This window comes from Sebastes fasciatus, chromosome 11, assembly GCF_043250625.1.
Source record: "Sebastes fasciatus isolate fSebFas1 chromosome 11, fSebFas1.pri, whole genome shotgun sequence".
NCBI classification, from domain to species: Eukaryota; Metazoa; Chordata; class Actinopteri; order Perciformes; family Sebastidae; genus Sebastes; species Sebastes fasciatus.
Genome location: NC_133805.1, coordinates 29,024,958 through 29,044,760, shown reverse-complemented (window position 1 = coordinate 29,044,760; position 19,803 = coordinate 29,024,958). Strand labels below are relative to the sequence as shown.

At 41.7% G+C, this 19,803-nt stretch overlaps 1 protein-coding gene across 2 annotated transcripts in view; it reads left to right on the top strand.

Annotated features, from left to right (window-relative positions):
- The window catches only part of kirrel1b (kirre like nephrin family adhesion molecule 1b), a 96,963-nt gene extending 82,092 nt beyond the window's left edge, over positions 1-14,871 (top strand). Inside the window, exons 10-15 of one of the 2 annotated variants that reach the window (XM_074652135.1) lie at positions 313-413; positions 3,518-3,734; positions 5,420-5,527; positions 8,005-8,132; positions 8,926-9,000; positions 10,291-14,871. In XM_074652135.1, coding sequence (XP_074508236.1) covers positions 313-413; positions 3,518-3,734; positions 5,420-5,527; positions 8,005-8,132; positions 8,926-9,000; positions 10,291-10,986 — 1,325 coding nt within the window. In that variant the 3' untranslated portion in view covers positions 10,987-14,871. Of the gene's footprint in view, positions 1-312; positions 414-3,517; positions 3,735-5,419; positions 5,528-8,004; positions 8,133-8,889; positions 9,001-10,290 lie in introns of both variants that reach the window. The other variant, XM_074652134.1, reaches the window with a different exon arrangement.
- Positions 14,872-19,803: the final 4,932 nt, after the last annotated feature.

Sequence of the window (19,803 nt, the reverse complement as noted above, 5' to 3'; positions counted from 1 at the left end):
CAGGTTGTAAATTTCGTCACAGAGGATGGCAAAACATTAAAATATTCTAACTTTGGACAGCAATGCCGTCTACCGTTACCGTTGCAGGTATTGGACTGTCTGACACCTAATTTTACCGTCCTTCCTTCGTTCACTAAAATTATATCCGGTTTGCCGTCTGCTGTCTGCCTGATTTCATGTGAATGCAGCATAAGTTTAATGCAAGTGTACTTTGATTGAGTACTATGATTTGTTGTAGTAATCCTCTTATGTCTCTATGTCTTCTCCATCTCTCTCTCTCTCTCTCTCTCTCATCCTGCCTCACTCACTCAGGCCCCCCCATCATCTCCAGTGATTCAGTCCAGTACGCTGTCAGAGGGGAGAGAGGAGAGATCAAGTGTTACATCGCAAGCACCCCCCCACCTGATAAGATAGTAAGTCCATCCTTGGAAGTTGTAATCTGCCGCAGAGGAGCTCGACCTTTTTCAGATTGCATCGGCCTCAAACAGAATCCTGATCACAACACATCCTTGTTCCTGCTTAAAACTAAATTATTTCTGCTCTCTAGCTAAACGATTGGCACAAGTGGCATTGTTCTCCAAATGAGTGTGCGAGGACGATCTGTTCCTCCTCTGTGGTGGAAGGTGTGACTCATCAAAAGCAGCTGCTGTAGTGTTTGGTTGATATGAAAGAGGAGACGCGCAGTACTGAAATGTTGGAGTGCAGCAGATAAGATTCATGAAAACAGGAGAACACGGCTTCTAGTGTTACTTATAGTAATAGTTGTTATCTTCACCGTGAAAGTGTCAGTGCGGCGTCCATACCATCTTGATTTCAGTATGAATTGGACCAACCAGGCGAAACCGTTCCAAGTCAGTGGTCCCTTGCAAAGTGGTAACCATCTTTTCTCTATAAGAAAGCGTTCGCACAGATTGCCTCACCAGCAAACTGTAATGGAATATCTTCCCGAATGTGCCGTAACTGCAGAACTGTACGCTGTTTCTTCATTCCTGCCTTTTCTTAAAGTCGCTGAGTGCAATACTTGATCAATATAAAAATGTCCGTGCATTATATAAGAAACAAAATGAGCTGTATGGTAGGCCTATGTGATATAAACCTTTTAAAAAAGCGGAAAACACCAGAATGCTCACAAATCACACAAAAAAAGCCAGTAACAACATTTGAGTTTGAAGGCTGGAATGAGTGAGAGAGGGTGTCGGGGTAAAACAGATTGAAATGAGAGGGAGAGAGATGGAGGGAGAGTAAAATTCTGTACCTTTCAGCGTCAATTATCCAATTGTGCAGTGCCGACATGACAGAAATCAGAGCTTTTAGGAAGCTTCAGCCCCCTGCTGCACTGGCAGAGAGCTCAGAGCGTATAATGTGATACGACATTATAGTCTCGGCTTAATGCACAGACACAAGGACTTATAAAATATGGAGTATGATGCTGTGTGTGTGTGTGTGTGTGTGTGTGTGTGTGTGTGTGTGTGTGTGTGTGTGTGTGTGTGTGTGTGTGTGTGTGTGTGTGTGTGTGTCTGTGTGTGTGTGTGTGTGTAATAGAGGCAATGAGATATTGAGAAAGGGAGACAGAAATACAGACTGAGGTGGTGCAATAAAATCATTGTGAGGAAAAAAGAAAGAAAGTGAAGGATTTTGAGAAGCAGACTGTGGAGACAGAAAAGACGCATTATGTAAGATTGTCTGAGAGAGAGGAAAAAAAAGCAGAAGATTTGGGTCTTTATTTAATTTCTCCCTCATCCACTCTTGATCATTTCCATTTTTTTTCAAAACCAGGTTAAAAGGTACATTAGCCCAACATATGGCTCTATGTATATTTGATAATGCCATGTTCCATATTTAATACCCTCAAATTTCGACCTCAGCATATTTTAAGTAGAAAAACCTGCTTGAGTTTTTATCGCTCATGTACACATACTGTTCTGATTTATTTGTGAGGAAATTCTTTCTTTCCCAGCCTGAAAACTTTAATTAGGTGCATACTGCACCAGGAGAAAAAAATACATATTTACCAAGGTGTGAGAATATAATTTGTTTTCCTTAGAATGTATTTCCTGCCCAGACTCGCTTTAGTCTCTCTTAACCTTTCTTAACACCAGCCCATCTGTTTGCTGAGTGTTTACTTGTGATAATATATATGTGTGTATTTTAGTGTGTTGTGATTAATATTACATAAGATAAGATAAAGTGAAATTAGCATTATTGATCCCTGAGGGGGAACCGGGTGATTGCAGCTGTAAAAAAGTGGAGTTTAGATAAAAATCAAACAAATGAAACATATTGGAAATTGCGTCTTCATCGCGCTAGCTCCTATCGGCTTGAAGTTTTTTTTCCCCTGCTGTGTTGATTAGGAACAGATTTATATGTTTGCAAATGTTTTAGTGCGCATATGTACCCAGCCTTTGATCTTAACTGAATCCTAAATTGATGTACACCTGCTTTACCGTTTTAATGCAATCCCTTTTAAGTGGCAGATCACACAGTGAGGTTGAGAGCAACTTTTGCCTGCAAAGTGCTTTCTAGTGGCCTGTAAACATTGATCACATATAAGTATAACCTGCACTTTTTAAACACAACTACAGAATGCTTTACAACTCACAAAAGAGACCACAACAGCATGTCAAAAACAATATAAAGGTTACAGTTAGTAAAAATCTCAGATAGATTAATTGTATAATAGTAAATAAAAGAAAGAAAAGAAAAAAGAAAGAAAAAACAACAACAAAGAAGTTTATACCAACTTGGTTGAAGTTACTACGAGGAACTTTCATTTTGTGTTGATTTTGGCGGTCCCTGTGGACAAAACCGGTAGTGTTTCCGAGCACGAGAGTACCACCATCAGAAAAATAATTTTACTGCAGCAGGGTCTGACAGTCTGCGGTTCTCCGGTGCCTGCTTTCCATTCAGTGGGCCCAGCAATATGGCCTGGGCCTCCAGCAGCATGGTGTCGGTGTTGACTTCCCAGAGACGAAGCTCTGCTCCCGGCTGGAGGAGAAGCCATCAGGTCTGGAGCTCTCCACATCCCGTCAGAGCTCTGACTGCAGGTCAAAGGCGGGAAGCCCCGCTGGAGTCTGAGCTGAGGAAGTTTCTGTTGAACCTGCGTGATTTCATCGGAATCCGACCCATTGGCACCGATGACATGCATTAAGAATAATTATACAGAAATAGCCTATCTTCTCACTGATGGTCTCGTTTGCTTATGTAGGTCATATAGAGGCATCAGCAGGACCGGTTCTAGCCCCTTTTGGTGCCATAGGCAAAATTCGGATTTGAAATTGAGACCGTTTCATAACCAGTTAAAAGTTCCTTGTAGTAACTTTAACCTGAGATACTCAGCAGGGAGTTCCAACCACCTCGTAATCAGGTCAGTTGAGACTCCTGTATGATCTCACACTACACTGTGGCTCATAAGGGATTAACATATTTTATGTACATACATTATGCAGCAGCTTAGTTGTATTGTACCATCCTCCTCAAATTCCAAAATAATAAATAATCCATAATTGTGTTTTTTCAGGTTTGGGCATGGAAGGAGAACGTGTGGGAGAAGGAGAAGGGCACCCTGATGGAGAGGTACACCGTGGAGCAGAGTAAACCTCCATCCCAGGGCGGGGCCGTCCTCTCCACCCTCACCATCAACAACGTCATGGAGTCTGACTTCCACTCGCCCTACAACTGCACCGCCTGGAACTCCTTCGGACCCGGGACCATGATCATCACCCTGGAGGAGACGGGTATGGAAAAACTAAAAAGCGCGGAAATGTTTGTTATGTAACTGCCGTTAGTAAAGTACAGAAGTTATGTAACAAAACTGTGGGAGATGAACAGCGGTCTCCTGGGTGAAAGTCCCTCTATATGTTTGACCCATCCAACCTCTGCCACCAACTGACCAATGCAGACTTTCTCACTCTCTATACTACGTCAGCTGTTCTGCCCCTCTTATAATGATGCGGATGGGTTTACACTGGAGTTAGCTGAAAGCCCGGACTGTCTGATACAGACGTGAAAGGGTGCCTCAGTGCGTCTGTATCAGACACTAAGGGCCACTGACCAAGCGCCGGCATTTGATGAGTTGGAGTGAGAACAGGTTGGTTTTACAGAGATTACTTTTATAATGGCACTCCAAGAGGAACATGCTTTTTGGGGTATAGAGGATATTTATGTTGCAGTACTGCGGTTGGCCACTGGGTCCTTAAAGACCCTTAAAACGTAGCATTGTGTCCCTAAAAGAAAAGCAGAAGAAGACTGCCCATGGAAAAAGAGCATGCTTTTTACATTTAAAAAAAGTCTTTGCAGATATTCTAAAAGAGAGGAAACACATTCAGTGCATTTGCTAAACCTTAAAGTATGCAAGCAAGCACCCAGGTGACGTAATACACAGTCTTCTACTGCAACACGCCAGCAAAAGACAGAGAAGAAGAAATCTTCTACATGAAGCCAGCACACACGGACGTAAACAATGCAGGTTGCAAAACAGTTTTTAAAATCTAATGTTTGGTATCACATGCACAATGGGATCTTAAAGGTCCAGTGTGTAGGATCTGGTGGTATCTAGCGGTGAGGTGAGGAGATTGCAACCAACTGAAGCCTCTCCCGTGTGCCAAGCGTGTTGGAGAGCTACTGTGGCCAACGCGAAAACAGAAAAATGTTCCTCTCTAGAGCCAGTTGTTGTAAGAGTAGCGTAGATCATCTGGAGCAGAGCCAGTGTGTAGAGTGTGTGTCTATGTGGGGAGTGAGCGGTGAGTTTGGTTTGCCCGTTCTTGGCTACTGTAGAAACATGGCGGTGCAACATGGTGGACTCTGTTGAGAGGACCCGCTCCCTATATAGATACAAACGGCTCATTCTAAGGTAACGAAAACACAACAATTCATATTATCAGGTGATTTATACACTAAAGAAAACATACTTATTAATATTATATTCCATTTCTGCCAATAGATCCCCCTAAATGTTACATACTGCTCCTTTTCTGTCCCTGAGTAAGATGCTCTTCTTTCTCTTACAAACTGAGGTGCCCTTGAGCGAGATCATTACGCAGTAGCCTCAGCTGGACGACAGATGATCGGTGTTATAAGTCCATTCTGGATGGTAACTAATTTTATTGTGAGGACTCGGTACGTCACATTACATTGAGAAAATGATTTCTTCATGCTCCGTCAGTCTTATCTGGCTCTTATTCTTTCAGCTTTCAAGCTTCAGAAAATCTACCAAAACATCTTCGAGAGAGAGAGAAAGAGCTTTTTCACCCGTTGTCTGACTTGCATGCTTTATCAACGTATACACAGCCTTCAGAGACTCAATATTAAGCTAGGACACGTGATTTATGCTTAAACGACACAAGATCCGTGCGGGTTTCTGTAACAATGAGGCAGCAGCTGTCCCTCAACCCTGACACCTCTCTGCTTGTGTTTGTTTCAGATATTGTTCCAGTGGGAATTATCGCCGGTGGTACGGTGGGCTCCTCCATTCTGCTGCTCATGTTTCTACTGGCGCTCGCCTTCTTCCTTTACCGCCAACGCAAAGGCAGTGAGTGCAACACAGTGGTTCTCTAATGTGTGTGTGTGTAGTGTATGCGTCTATCAGTCTTTCTTTCATCCACTCACCCTATCTGTCATTCTGCCGCTCCACGTTTGAAGAAAGGAACATATGCCAGCTGTATAGCATTTTATTCAAATGAGATTAATGAATATTCATATAATATGGCAAACTGCCTTAAAACGCCTACTGTACCCTTTTCATTCCACTAACATGGAATTGTATGATTATTTTTTAAATAAATGGTATTTATATGCTGCTTGTACACTGGATAAAGTACATAAATAACAGAGCAGAAAACAAGAGCATTTAACAGTGAATAGTATTTAGTTTATGAATTCCTATATGTTATTTCTACAGCCGACGGCAATCCACTTAGCATTTATAAGCCCAAGCCACACTTCTTGCAAAGCAGAGAGCTAAGAACATGTGGTGTCTTTAAGTTGTTTCATTTTGAGCTGCTCCACAGCAAATAAAGAATTGGGAAAGACAATGAAGGTGACTGGCAGAGTCCCCGGAGGGATTTTCTGGGGATAAGAGTATATTTTCTGGTTCAGAGCTGATAACACCACTACAGAAAAGATACCATTTGGAAATAGAAACTCAAACAAACATCGTTGTGGCTCCAGATAAGCTGTCTCTCATTTGCTGTGAGACGCTGCAGCTCAAGACTTCACAGATTTAAATCTTTACTTTTAATGTCTCTGCTTTGGGAAGAGAGAGTTGTTCATGTTGACAAATATTGACTGCTCTTTGCTGGTGATATATATATGGATTAAAATGAGTAGTTTTATCATTTCAGAATCAGAATCCGGTTTATTGCCAAGAGGTTTCAGGTACAAGGAATTTGCTTTGGTGTATCAGCGCATAAAATAAACATAGATAAACATAGTAAGAGAAAAATTTTATTAAAAATAAAAATACAAAAATCAAGAAACATAAATACAGAATAGGAGAAAATTACAATATAAATACAAAAAATACTGTAAAAATATGTACATTATATCTGAATTAAAATGAAAGCTGTATAGAAAAAAATAGCAATGAAAATATGAAAAAATACTATAAAATATGTACAATATATCTACATTAAAATGAATTGCTGTGCAGGTTACACAAGGCCCGAAAATATTGCTTTGATGTAGAGTAGAAGACTGTCCTATCCTATTGTACATAGCTAACCTAACTTAAAGCCTTTTAATGAAATGACATGAAATGTGTTTAATCTCTTAAATATGTGCATATTTAACCTTGTGCTGTTGTAGCCCTCATGTTAATTCGACAGCTCTCAATTCAGACGTGAGTCACGTTGGAAGTGTTTCGGAAATATTACGAGGTCATACAGTAATAAGATCGCCATCATGACTTTTATGTAAAAATAACTCTGGGGTTTATTTAAATATGAGACAGACGTATATTTGCCAGCACATTTATGTACAGTAACAAGATACTTAAAATGCTGAAGATACACCTTTTTAGCTCAGAAGAATCAATCTTTCTGAAAACAAACAAATTAAGAGAAAACTGGAGTAAATGTTATGTTATTGTTATGTTATGTATTTAAATGTTGAGGAGAGTAGACGGTTCAGTACCTTAGTGGTTCTCAAACTTTTTTCAATAATGTACCTCCTTTGAAATATTTCAACGTGCAAAACGTAACTGAACAGATTGTGTTTGTTGCGGCAGTTGACAGTTTACAGCAGTTAACTATTGCATTGAAAATAGCAATATTGAATATAAAGTTTATCAAACTTACATTTAAATGTTTTATTGATCTTATTATGGTATAATTATTTCAGGAATTATGCATAACTGATATTTTTTAAATTAACATTTTTGAAAATCTCACGTACCCCTTGCAGTACTCCAAAGTACCCATAGGGGTACTCGCACCCCCATTTGATAAACACAATATTGTGTATGATATCTGAGTGTTAAAGTACTCAGATATTTTGCTAGTATTTGAGACAAAATGTCCTGATGCAGCATTAAAGTTTACTAAGTTTTTGTTTCTAGAAAATAAGAGTCCCAACATGTCTTTTTGAAATGGCCATTAGGAGTCACAACCAATGTCAGATATTTAGAAATCCCACACACAGAGGAGCTTTAAACTACACAAAATACCATGAAAAGAATATTGGCCTTCAGTCCAAGTCAAATGTGTGACTTAAAAGAAATAATCAACATCAATCTTTCTGACAGAAAGATCTGCTACAAAATATTCATCTTCATTTTCAGTCTTTGCAACCTCGAAGAAGATATTTATGCCAAAGGAATGGACAGTTTTCTGACACCTTGTTCCCTCATGGTGAATACTGGAGAAAATAAAATAGACAAGGCAAATAATGGACCAGATTACAACAGCATTAAATAGAATAAAGTGTTGCTGTTTTTTTTTTTTTTTTTTTAAATAAATCAATAATTTATTTTGACCCAGAATATGACCGCAGGTTGTGTTTTTCTTTCAGGTCGCCGGGCTGTCACCCTCGGTAAGCCAGACATCAAGGTAGAGACAGTCAACAAAGAGACCCACAGCCTGGAGGAGGAGGCGGCCGACGTCTCCACGGCAACCCGGATGGTCAAGGCCATGTACTCCGTGAGTAGACACCCATCTGAGTCACCGGGGGCCGTGGAGAGGAGGCGTATGGGTCAATGGGCTTAAATGTACGGATACACCGACACAACAGGCGACATGGCAGGAGAGGCAGACACACACACACACACACACACACACACACACACACACACACACACACAGTAAAACAGACACTCGCCCAAGGCTTGCCTGCAAATTCACACACACAAAAATACCTCAAAAATATGCACACAAACACACACACTCGACCCAAAATCAAGAAAGCACATACTGTACTGTACATACACAGAGATGAAGGGAAAAACAAAGATGGACATAAAAGCGCATATACACACGCACACACTTTATAAAGTGTTACTTACACTTATAGTTTAAGTACGATTCATGCACAAACAATCTTGCAAATACACAAAAACACACACTTTAAATTGCACACAGAAACAACGGACACTAACACACACACACACACACACACACACACACACACACCGCACTCTCTCTTTAACATTGTCTTCCTTTTAGAAAAGCGTTTGGCCCTGGAGGTTTTGGAGAATCTGATCGGCGAGGCTCCTTTGGAGCGGTTTTAAAGTTCGGTCCAAACCTTTTTTTTTTCCATCAACTAGCCGTTTCTCGTCTTCCACTCTCTTGGGATGAAAAAGCTGAAACTCTGTTTTCCTCTCCCCTCCCTCTCTTCCTCCTCCTTTCCTTTCTCTCCCTCCCTCTTTCCGTGTGTGTGTTTCGTTGTTTGATGGTTTAGTTTCTGCCCTCTGTTTCCCTCTCTCCCTCCACTCAGCCATTCAAAGACGACATGGACCTGAAGCAGGACATCCGGAGCGAGAGCGACACCAGGGAGGAGTACGAGCTCAAGGTGAGGTGGCCGGTCGCTCACAGAAACATCTTAGCATTTTGACTTTGATTGGGTTTTTGTTGGCAGCATCTTGAACATTATGTCCTGCATGGTGCACACAGACACATCATATGTCATGAACTTTGTGGTCATATCCATCAATTACCAGTTCCTACTTTTTCCTCAGGTTCGGCATTTTCACTGCAGTTAAAAGCTTGGTTTTTTATAACAATACCACTTTTTTTTCACAATCTGTGCCACTGAAATTCACAAAAACAGATGTTGGTGATTCTTAATGCATCATTTACTGGATTTTGCTCAGTCAGATCGTGATCAACCCAATATTTGGGTTTCTTTAAATCTCTTTAAAATTTAAATCTCTCAAAACCTTGTATTATAAGGTTTCAGTTCTCAGTACCACAAACTAACTAAAAGAAACAAACTGTTTCAAACATTTTTAGTGTACAACCACCCAAATAGAACTTTTATTCCAGAGTTAGCTATTGCTCAGGTGAGCTTCCTGTCACCTTGTATTGGAAACCTGGATTGTCACGATGTCACAAGATCACACTAGAATCTCGTGTCCAGCGAGCCAGAGCACGGACTAATCAGCGTCCTGTGATGAGCTACTGGCAGCTACTGGGGTGGCTTAGGTCTGTTTGAGACCATAGTGTGAGACGACGTGGAGAGGCAACTGTTGGTTCTAAACAACAATAGTGGCTCCTGAAGAGGTTAGCGTTGATGCTGCAATAGCATCAGTTCTATCAGAACTGGAGAGTATTTCTTCATTGAAAGAAGAACAAAGTACGGCACTGAAGGCGATGTTTTCACTCTTCTCCCGACTGGCTTCAGCAAGACTTTGATTGACAGATGGTTCATTTGATCACCTGCCAAGTATTTTTTGAAAGTGCCTGCCCTTTTCCAAACAGTTTCCAATGACGGCTTCTCCAATGGTTCTGTGTAACAAACCAACTGGCGGGTGTCAGGTTATTGAAAAACCATTATTTATCCTGGTAAAATGAAGTTGTATCATTATGTGTCGTGTTCATACACATGCTGTACGCTGCATCACTCACACACCATGACGTTTTTTGGACGTAGCATGAGCACGCCACCAACTGCACTTCACCGACGTCACCAATCATATCAGCCTGTAATGTGACTGATAATACAGTACATATAATATGAGACATACAAGTATGTAGTATGGTATAATACAAGCACAGACCAGATGTTTAGGTGTCTTAACCATTTAGCCCAGTGTTGTTGCTTCTTATAATATCAAACTAATATTCTCACCTCTGATCACAGGATCCAACCAACGGATACTACAACGTCCGAGCCACCACCCATGATGAGGCGCGCCCCCAGTCCCGTGCCATCCACTACCAGGGCGAGTTCCGCTCCCCGAACCCCAACAGCGGACCAGCTGGTGCCACTTCCAGCGGAGCCCCAGCCGGCGCCATTGGTGCCGTTCCCCCCAGTGCGGTGCCAGGCTCAAGGGCGGGCTGCTACGACCCCCGCCCACCTTCCAGGATGTCTCATGCCACCTACGCCCAGTTCAACACCTTCACCAGGGTAGCACAGAGCCAGCAAGCACCTCCCAATCCAGCTCTTCAATCGCCTGGAGATTACCCCGGAGACTGCGGCCTGCTGGACAGTACAACCCAGCTGTCCTATGACAACTACGGATACCCCTCCCAGTATCCCAGCTACCGCATGGGCTTTGCTCCACCCATAGAGGAAGGGCCAGCCTATGAGATGTATCCAACAGGACAGGGGACCGGGCCGGGGCCGGGGCCAGGTCCAGGGCCAGGGCCAGGTCCAGGGCCAGGGCCAGGACCGGGACCAGGACCAGGACCAGGGCCAGGGCCAGGGCCAGGGCCGGGACAACAGAGTCCTGAAACAGGGCTGGGGCAGTATGGAACCTCCACCCGCTTCTCATATTCGTCTCCACCCTCTGACTATTCCCAAAGACACACACAGCGGATGCAGACTCATGTTTGAGAAACACACATACACACTCTTTGACTTGCTTTTTGCAGCTGCAGTACTTATTACACATAAAACATAAACATACATAAATATAAAAAAAAGATACATAAACATTCAAGAATCCATTTTCTGTTTCTCTAGCATCCAGTGCATGGAATTTGGTTCATTTTCTGAACCAATGAAACAGCAGTTAGCAGCATCACATATAATAGTTAGCAGCAATACATACGACACATGCAAAGCGACCTTCACCGACATTTGCGCAGACCTTCTGTTGCGTGCAGTGTTGATGCTCCAACAAAGTAACAGCGAGAGCCACAATCAAGAGAAAAGAGGCAAAAAGAGAAGAAGAGCACTTTGAAGAAACTGAAGAAGAAGAGCGCCAGGAGCTTAAGGAGGAGCAGCGGAACCGTTTTCTTCCTGCAATCCTCATCTTCCTCTTGGATCATCTCCCTGCATCACACTCTCCTCCTCCCACCCCATCTCTGTAAATAAGTGCAAATGGAGATCTGGGTCCTTTTAAAGTTATTTCCTTGAACAAACTTATACAGTGTGATGCAGTACAGTGACCCACAGTAAACCTCCTTGCATTTTCTGACTCTCAAAAATACACACATACACACAGATCTTTAAAGACCTATTTGTTTCGATGTATTGCAGCAACGGGGCAGCTTGGACTATAAATATATTTGGCACTTTTTGATCCCTTTTTCCTCACTTAAACCTGCCCAGTGGCCATTGCTTACAAGATCTACCTTGATTTAAGTGGGACCGAGCGTCTTAAAGTGGTACAGTTAGTGACCAGAGTGCCAATGCTCATGTGCCAACACACACAAACTATATAGGTGTGTCTTCTTTTGTAAAGAGGGGACAATGAGGTGGTCTGGACAAAGAGGGTTTTGTACATGCCACATCTGAAAGGAAAGGAGTGGTAGCAAGCGTCTCTATATGCTCATCATCCTCCTCATCTCTCATTTTTGAATCATCATGATACATTTCTATACTTAACATTTCACTCGAGGTCAATGCTGTATATACAGTATTTGTGAAACGAGGTGTGGCGGAAGCGCTTTTTCATTCAATGAATTTCTGCAATTTGTACAAAAAGATACCTCCCCTACCCTCAAGTGTCAAAAAGTATTTGTTTCTCTCACTTGCACAGTAGAATAGATTTTTTTTTCCATATTTATACCGAAACGTATGAAAAAAAAATGGCATTCAGAAACATTTTATAGTATTTTTATAAGGAGTTGTGGACCAAAGGTTCAGCGTTTTGGGTGAAACTCACTTTTTAATGTGTATGTGGCGACGTGATCGTTATTGGAAACGTTTTGAGTTTCTTTAAAAAAAAGCGATGGATGGTGTTTTTCAAAGTGGATGTTGTTGTAGAATTAAATTAGAAAATTTGAAGAGCTTCATTCCAAAAATTAGAAATATCCAGCAAGGGCAAATCTGTTTGGTGGATTTCTCTGTTTGGTGTGAAACTCTTTCCTTGACTTCAAGTCTTCTGACTGGACTGCCTTTTTCAAACGTCGACGACATTCAAAATAATGGATGGAGAACAAGCAGCTGCTCACTTTGAGCGGTGCTGCTCACTTTGAAAGCAATGAGAAGGTTCAAGTGTAGTCTAACATATCAACCTGAAGGTACAGAGGGTTCTATCTAGCTCATAAGGTACTTTGTACATTTATATGTAAGTATACTGGTTTCTTCACTGCAACAGAAAATTTGGTGGTATTTTATGTCAGAGATTTTTCCGTTGTATTGTGTCAGCTTTGGTACGTATGATTGGCCTTGAACCACACAGGTTTATAATAATCAGCGTTTAAAATGTTGCTACTAACCTCTACTGATGCCGCTACTGTACAAGTCCCATGCTGACACAAGTCCCCGCTGTCCCACTACCAAATTATTTTCCACCAAGAGAGAAAATCAGTTTGTTTGTCTGGTAAGATCTTGCAGAGTCTGCAGGAGTAGTTTTGCTTACTTACCCAACACCAACAAGTCCAAATTCACACTATGATCACCTTATAAAAGCAGTGTGGATTGTACCGGTCTACTGTAGCAGTTGAGTGCAGTTGCAAAGTTGCAACCATCAAATGACATACTGTTTTTTCTTTTTCTATTGGCTGTTGATGAGCAGTGAGCACAGTTTAGGCCAACTTATATGTGAGATATTTCTCCGGACGTTTGCCTCTGCAGGAAATAATTTGACTTTCAGCCCCTTACTTATACTTTGGCTCACAGTGTGAACATTGCACTGAAAACATTTGTCTAAAGCAGCTACGTTTGTGTGCCATTAAGTTCCCACCGGTTGTAGAACTGCTTCATGTTTGCACACTGAGCTTCCCACGTGAGATTGGATTGAACTCTTCATCGTGCCATCACACGTCTTCACCTTTTACGGTGACAATGTGTTGATTAGCCCCCACAGCAGCAGCTGTGGGGGCTTTACTTTATACTGAGCTTGAAATTATAAGGTTCTATCGCTAATGCAACTTTCCTTCAGTTTTCATTCTTTAAAGGTGCAGTGTGTAGGATCTGCTGGCATCTATTGATGAGGTTGCAGATAGCAACCAAGTGAAACGTGTGCCAAGTTTGTAGGAGAACTACCGTGGCCGACACAAAAAAGTGAAAACACGAATGGCCCTCTCTAGAGCCAGAGTTTGGTTTGTCCATTTTTGGTTTGGTTTGGGCCACTGTAGAAACATGGCGGCCGACTCCGTAAAGAGGACCCTCTCGGTATGTCGATATAGGCGGCTCATTGAGGTAACGAAAACACAATGATTCATATTTTCAAGTGATTATACACTAAAGAAAACATACTTAGTAATATCATATTCCATTTCTGCCAATAGATCCCCCCGAAATGCTGCACACTGTTCCTTTAATGGACTTTAAATAATACATGACTCTTTTAAACTTGTTTTGGCAACCGCCAGGAATTGCTTCGACATTTTCTTGATGTTTGACCTTTTCTTTAAGGGCACTTATGCTTTATTGAATAGTCAAAGTAAAGAGGGGCCTTATGCAATGAAGAGCCACCCTCCTCCTCTACCATACATTTTTGAGCACCTAAAAATAATAGCAGATGAGACAATGATTTACAAAAGACCAGGGGTTGCAAAGTGAAGCCAGATATCTCAGCACCTCTAGAGGTAATCAATGAGTCTTTATACTTATCAGCCATGCTATCAACCCTTCACAGATACAGTATATTATGGTAATTCTGTGCTAAGGGGCAGTAAAAATTGTATTTATTACCCCTATTTTGAATAAACACTTTCAGAAAGAAAACCGCAGCCACGCCATGTCTGATTAGAATATCAGATGGAACCTTGTAGCTCCAAGGTCACTATATAAACCATTTCAGTAGTTATGGAGAGAAGAACGGCAGATGGAGCACCCTTTTAAATTTATATGGTCATCACAGCCTTGGTACTGCATACTATTACCTCTTTACTACCTTTTTACAGAGTTGTAGCTGTGCAGTATTTTGCATCTGACTTGAAATGTCGTTATGACCTTGTGTAGAATGAGTAAATTTGACACGGAGGAGTTACTGAGGCCAACAAATACACGGCTAGGCCATCCAGGTACTTAGTCGTTACCTCTGTTGACAGTGGGGACGTATAAATATGTAAAAGACAGAAAGCCAAAAATGCAAAACAGATGTTTAGATTTGGTTCAGCGCTGACAAAGGTATGCAGTTTAGAAGGGGAATCTGGAAGTGTTTACTCCACTAAGTTGTTATTTCATGTCTTTTCCCCTCTTCTCCATATGTACCTCTCACCGCGGTGTGTACTGATACGCTTTACTCTCTCCCCCGTGTCATTTTACCTCCTACCAGCTTCCAAATTTAGAAGTTGAACCTGTCTTCGTGAAAAAAAAAAGAAATCATCACAACATAGCAAACCCTCCTCTCATTGCTTTCTTCCAAATTCCCTTCAAGCTGATTACATATGGAGTAGGTATAGCAAACTTAGCTTGCATTAATGTGTGTATGTTGGGGGGTAGGGAGTCTGTGTTTAGAGAATATATAGCTTCATGAGCTCATGACATCATCCTCATTTATTTCTCTCTGAAAATCAGTATTTTAAATTGTATTTTCTTGGTATTACTTTGTGGTGTTACCTCACCAGTGGAAGAAATGACTGTGGTCAAAAGTGTGTGTAAACTTTTTATATACATGCAGTATTTTATTTCATTTTGTATGCATCGAATAGGGGGGTTCGGATTAATCAACCCAACGAAAAAAGAGAGGGCATGTGTGTGTCTGTGGCCAAAATGACTGCTCAGCCAGGCCACAAATAGCCAAAACTCTGTCTCAACTAGGCCAACCCAGGCTAGAACCAGGCCAGACCCACAGCTAACTGCTCTGTTCCATGCTGTGCTGTGCTGCGCCATCCCTGGCCAAGACTGACTCGAGTGGCTCGGTGTCCATTTTTACCTTGTGGAGTCTTCAGTGAGTGCCAAAAGACTGTGCAAAAAAATTAACTGAGCAGACAAACAAATGCAGCAGCCATTTGTGTTTCTCGTGTTTATGTGTATGTACGCTCATGGGTGACTGTGTATGTGTGTGTGTGTGTGTGTGTGTGTGTGTGTGCGCTACCTGTTTGTATCTCCATACATGTACATGCACTGCATGTGTCCATCTGTGAACATGCATGTGTGTATGTGTGTGTGCAGCCTGTAACACCAGTGTGTTTTCACGCCATTTTAAATGTGTTAGTACCACTGGACTGTAGAAATTAGGGTTTGACTGATTGTTTGGGGCAAATATCAGATATTATCAGCATATTTCTTCAATATTTTGTGAAAAATGTCGATTTCTCCAAGCAACCAATACCACAGCTTCCGCATCAACTAAAAATTAACCAACATATCCTCATACAACGATTCGTATGTCATCTTACTAAAAGTTATTTTTTGCACGTTTTCCTACAAATGTCCAGCAACACGAGCGATCAGTGCACCTGCTCAAGCCTCTGCAGTGCAGAACTTGTTTAGGCAACAAAAATACTTGGTTAGGTTTAGAAAAAGATTGTGATTTGGGTTAAAATACCTATGGAAGTGGCGTAACTTAAGTACGGAAGTTCCGTGACAAATAAATCAACGTTGACTTCTGGTTTCACACGGGACACAAACAGCGGTCTGCTAGGCGAAAGTCCTGTGTTTTTGGACCCACCGATCCACCCCGACCTCCTCCCTACATGGCGTTTGACACTCTTTATAGTACGTCACAAATTGATTAAATTGGTTGAATATGAATTATAGTGCATTTCTTTTTCTAGGCATAGCTATGAACTGTGTATGAGAACAGCCTGAAATGATACAGGAGGGACAGGATACAGCACTCGCGACTGATGGTTAGGACAAAACAAAAATAACCCTGACTCTTAAGCAAAGATCGGCCAACATTACCACGATGTCAGACTGAATAAAGAAGTGAAACGTAATGCTAATTCAGTCTGATTAAAATGCAAGTAAACAGAAATACTTGTTGCTCTCCTTTTGTTGCTATACTGGCCTCTTTGCTGCCCTTAGTGGTAGATAAACATGTTATTTTGAACACCGGGAACTGTAATATCGAAATGCACTTGCTGATACCACAAATCAAGCGGGACTAAAATCTGAAGGATTATAACTTTAAACTGCCTTAAAGAGCTGCAAAACCTAAACAGAATTTCATCTATATTTTATTGTCAACTGGCACTTTAAAGGCATTTCCACCATGTCAAGGAGATTCAGTTGGAAACGCTGTATATTTGCCATATTTGAAGGTGTTAAATATTGCTGGAAAAGAAACAGTATCAGTCAAACCCTAGTATATAGCAGGACAGCTGGTAAGACAGAGTGAAGGAGACATTGCGTGGCCTTAGGACACGAGGAAGGAGCCGAGCTCATCCCTCATCCAGCTGCTGAGCCTGTCTGCTCTCTGAAACAGCTGCACGAGTGAACAGGATTAATTGATGTTCAGCTTGGTATCGCTAAGCATATGAAGACGATGATCAGTACAGTGAGAAGGATTCCCTATTGCACTTGAAAATGTTTGAAGTGGAGTTGTGCATGTGGCTGAGAGAGGGACAGTTTAGGTGTTCATATAAGCATATATTCTCCATATTCCAACTCTTTATTTTTATCCCTATATATTGTTCATGTGTATTATGTTCATGTTGGGTTTGAGTACTTGTTTATCCCATTTATTCAAGACGAAACTGTACAAAACATACAATATATTATTGAATTTTCTTTTATTTTCATGTTTGATTTCTGTTTTTCTTTTTTTTTCAAATTGTAATTATTTTTCCACAGTATTACAGAAAATAAAAAAGATGCAGCCTTTCATAAATACAGCAGCAAAGGCTCCTTTATTTTGTATTTATTTATTATGCTGAAACCTAGTTTACAGAAAGTTAATTTTATTAAATAATATTTTGTATTTTTAGAAATGAGGCTCCAGGATGTGGCTTAAAATAATGTTTCAGCTCTTTGAATGAAGTTTGCATATCGCACATACTGCTGTTTATTTAGGTCAAACTATGAATGACTGAGCCCAAACAGTTGTTATGACAGTTTCTCAGCTAAAGTAAGTAAGTAAGTAAGTAAGTGTGTGTCTATGTATAGCACACATGCACAAGGGCATGTATAGTGTTTACCTGAATGTGAGCGTGGCAGTGGAGCTCGGAGCATGACGCCAAGACAAACTGCAGAGCCTCTCTTCTTATTTAAAACTAATTTCTGCTCTGACCTCCTCTTCTCCCCTTGTGATGCCCCTCTCCTTGTTTGGAGGCTGCCCTGGCCAACCTCAGCAGGCAGTTGGCTGATGAGGGAGGGTCGTCAGCTTGATTGAGCTCACCTGTGCCTTCCAGGCTATAAATGCTGCCCCAGTGTTAATTCTCACTCTCTAATCCTACAGACACATCCACCTGGCATCACCTTTGTTTGGTTCTGCATCTTGAACACCTCCACAGCACATATGCCACACATTCATGCACTACATTCATATGCTGATTTTGCTGATTTGCACACTCCATTTAAGGTAACCTTAATTTAATAAATAATGTTTGGTTTCATGTATAACCTTACGTGGACTCCCTTTTTGTCACATTCCCTGAGCCAGTTTGTGACAAATGGGGGCTCGTCCGGGATCCCAACCTATTTGGTAAGGTTAAATCTAACCTTAGCATGACCAAGGAGGCTTTATTATTATGGCTGACCAATCTGGTTTGTCATCCTTGTGGTTTGTTGTTGCTAAATTGAGGTTAAGCACGTTTTATGAGTACAGATTTAAGTGTCTTTGTTATTTAGCATTGTGACTAGATTTATGGGAGTATCTCGCAAGGCTTTTTTGTCCTGTTCTGTCTGGTTAACTGTGGTTACTTTTGTGGAGTTTGTTTTTGGTGGATGTTGGAAGAGAGCAGTATTTGACCCCACGTTGTTAAGTTTACTAACCCATTTATTTGAGCTTTAATAAGCATCTGCTTTGGAGAGTATAGCTGCATTAGTTTGGAGGAGCCATGCATCAGGCTGAAGTGGTTGATATCAACAGGAGAGCAATCAGTTTGGTGTTTTCAATTAGTTTGGTGGGTGAAGCCAATGTCTTGGCAGCATTTCCCTGGTTGCTGGAGGGTTGCCAGCTTCTGGTTGCTTTTCGGTTCCAATGGAATTGGTGCATAAGTACCCACCACAAGTATCTGTCTGAAGACTAGGGTTGAGACTAGTTAGCTAGTACGTTGACTAGTTAGATAGGGCAGGGGAGCTTGGGCTCTGTGGTGGCTCTTTGGATTTTATCATTGCACGTTTCAATACTTGTTTTTGTGGGGGGTTAACTTTAAAATAATGTACAATGGCTAGGATTGTGAGATAGATCGGTGTCCTTTGTCGGGTCTTATGTATGTGCTAACTTGCTTGGAGCCTGGCATGCCTCAAGATGCTTGGGTTCATGGTCAAATTTGGTTTGGAGCGTGAGGAACTAGGACATTGCTAGTGAGGAAGTTGTTACCTTAACTGTTGTGTCTGCAACTTGGCAGCTTGGTCAAGCAGCTTTGGAAGTAAGTGCTACAGCTCATGCTTTGTTTGGTTTTGTGGGTGAGCTTTGTTGATGTAGCTAGTTTGCCTCAGTGTGCTGTGCGTCCTGGGACGACTTGGTTGGCTTGTGAGCCTTTGTTTAGAGGAACCTTTGGATATGCTACTTTGGTTAGGTGCTTATAGTTATTCCAGTTTTGTGTGTATTTGGTAGCTGGAGTTTTGTAAAGATGGAGCATTGAGTTTGTTTTGTCTAGCTGCAGGCCATGTGCTGTAAGACTCTTCTGAGCTTTCGTGCTCATTTTGAGATCAACATTTTGATGTCCCTCACTTGGGGCAAAGACTTAATCCCCACCTGGAGGGTGCAATCCACCGGTTTCTGGCAGAGCACCATGGCCTCAGGTACTGAATTTCATCCCGATCGCGAGGGAGTTTAAGTATCTCGGGGTCTTGTTCACGAGTGAGGGAAAAAGCTAGGCAAAGCTTTCGATTTACCAGTCCATCTACTTTCCAACCCTCACGTATGGTCATGAGCTTTTGGTATTGACCGAAAGAATGAGATGGCAGATACAAGCGGGCGAAATGAGCTTCCTTCTTAGGGTGGATGGGTTCAGCCTTAGAGATAGGGTGAGGAGCTCAGACATCCGGAGGGAGCTCGTAGTACAGCCCCTCCTTTGCATCTGATCAGGATGCCTCCTGGACGCCTCCCTTTGGAGGTTTTCCGGGCACGTCAAACTGGTAAGAGGCCCCGGGGTAGACCCAGAACACGCTGGAGAGATTATATATCTCGTCTGGCCTGGG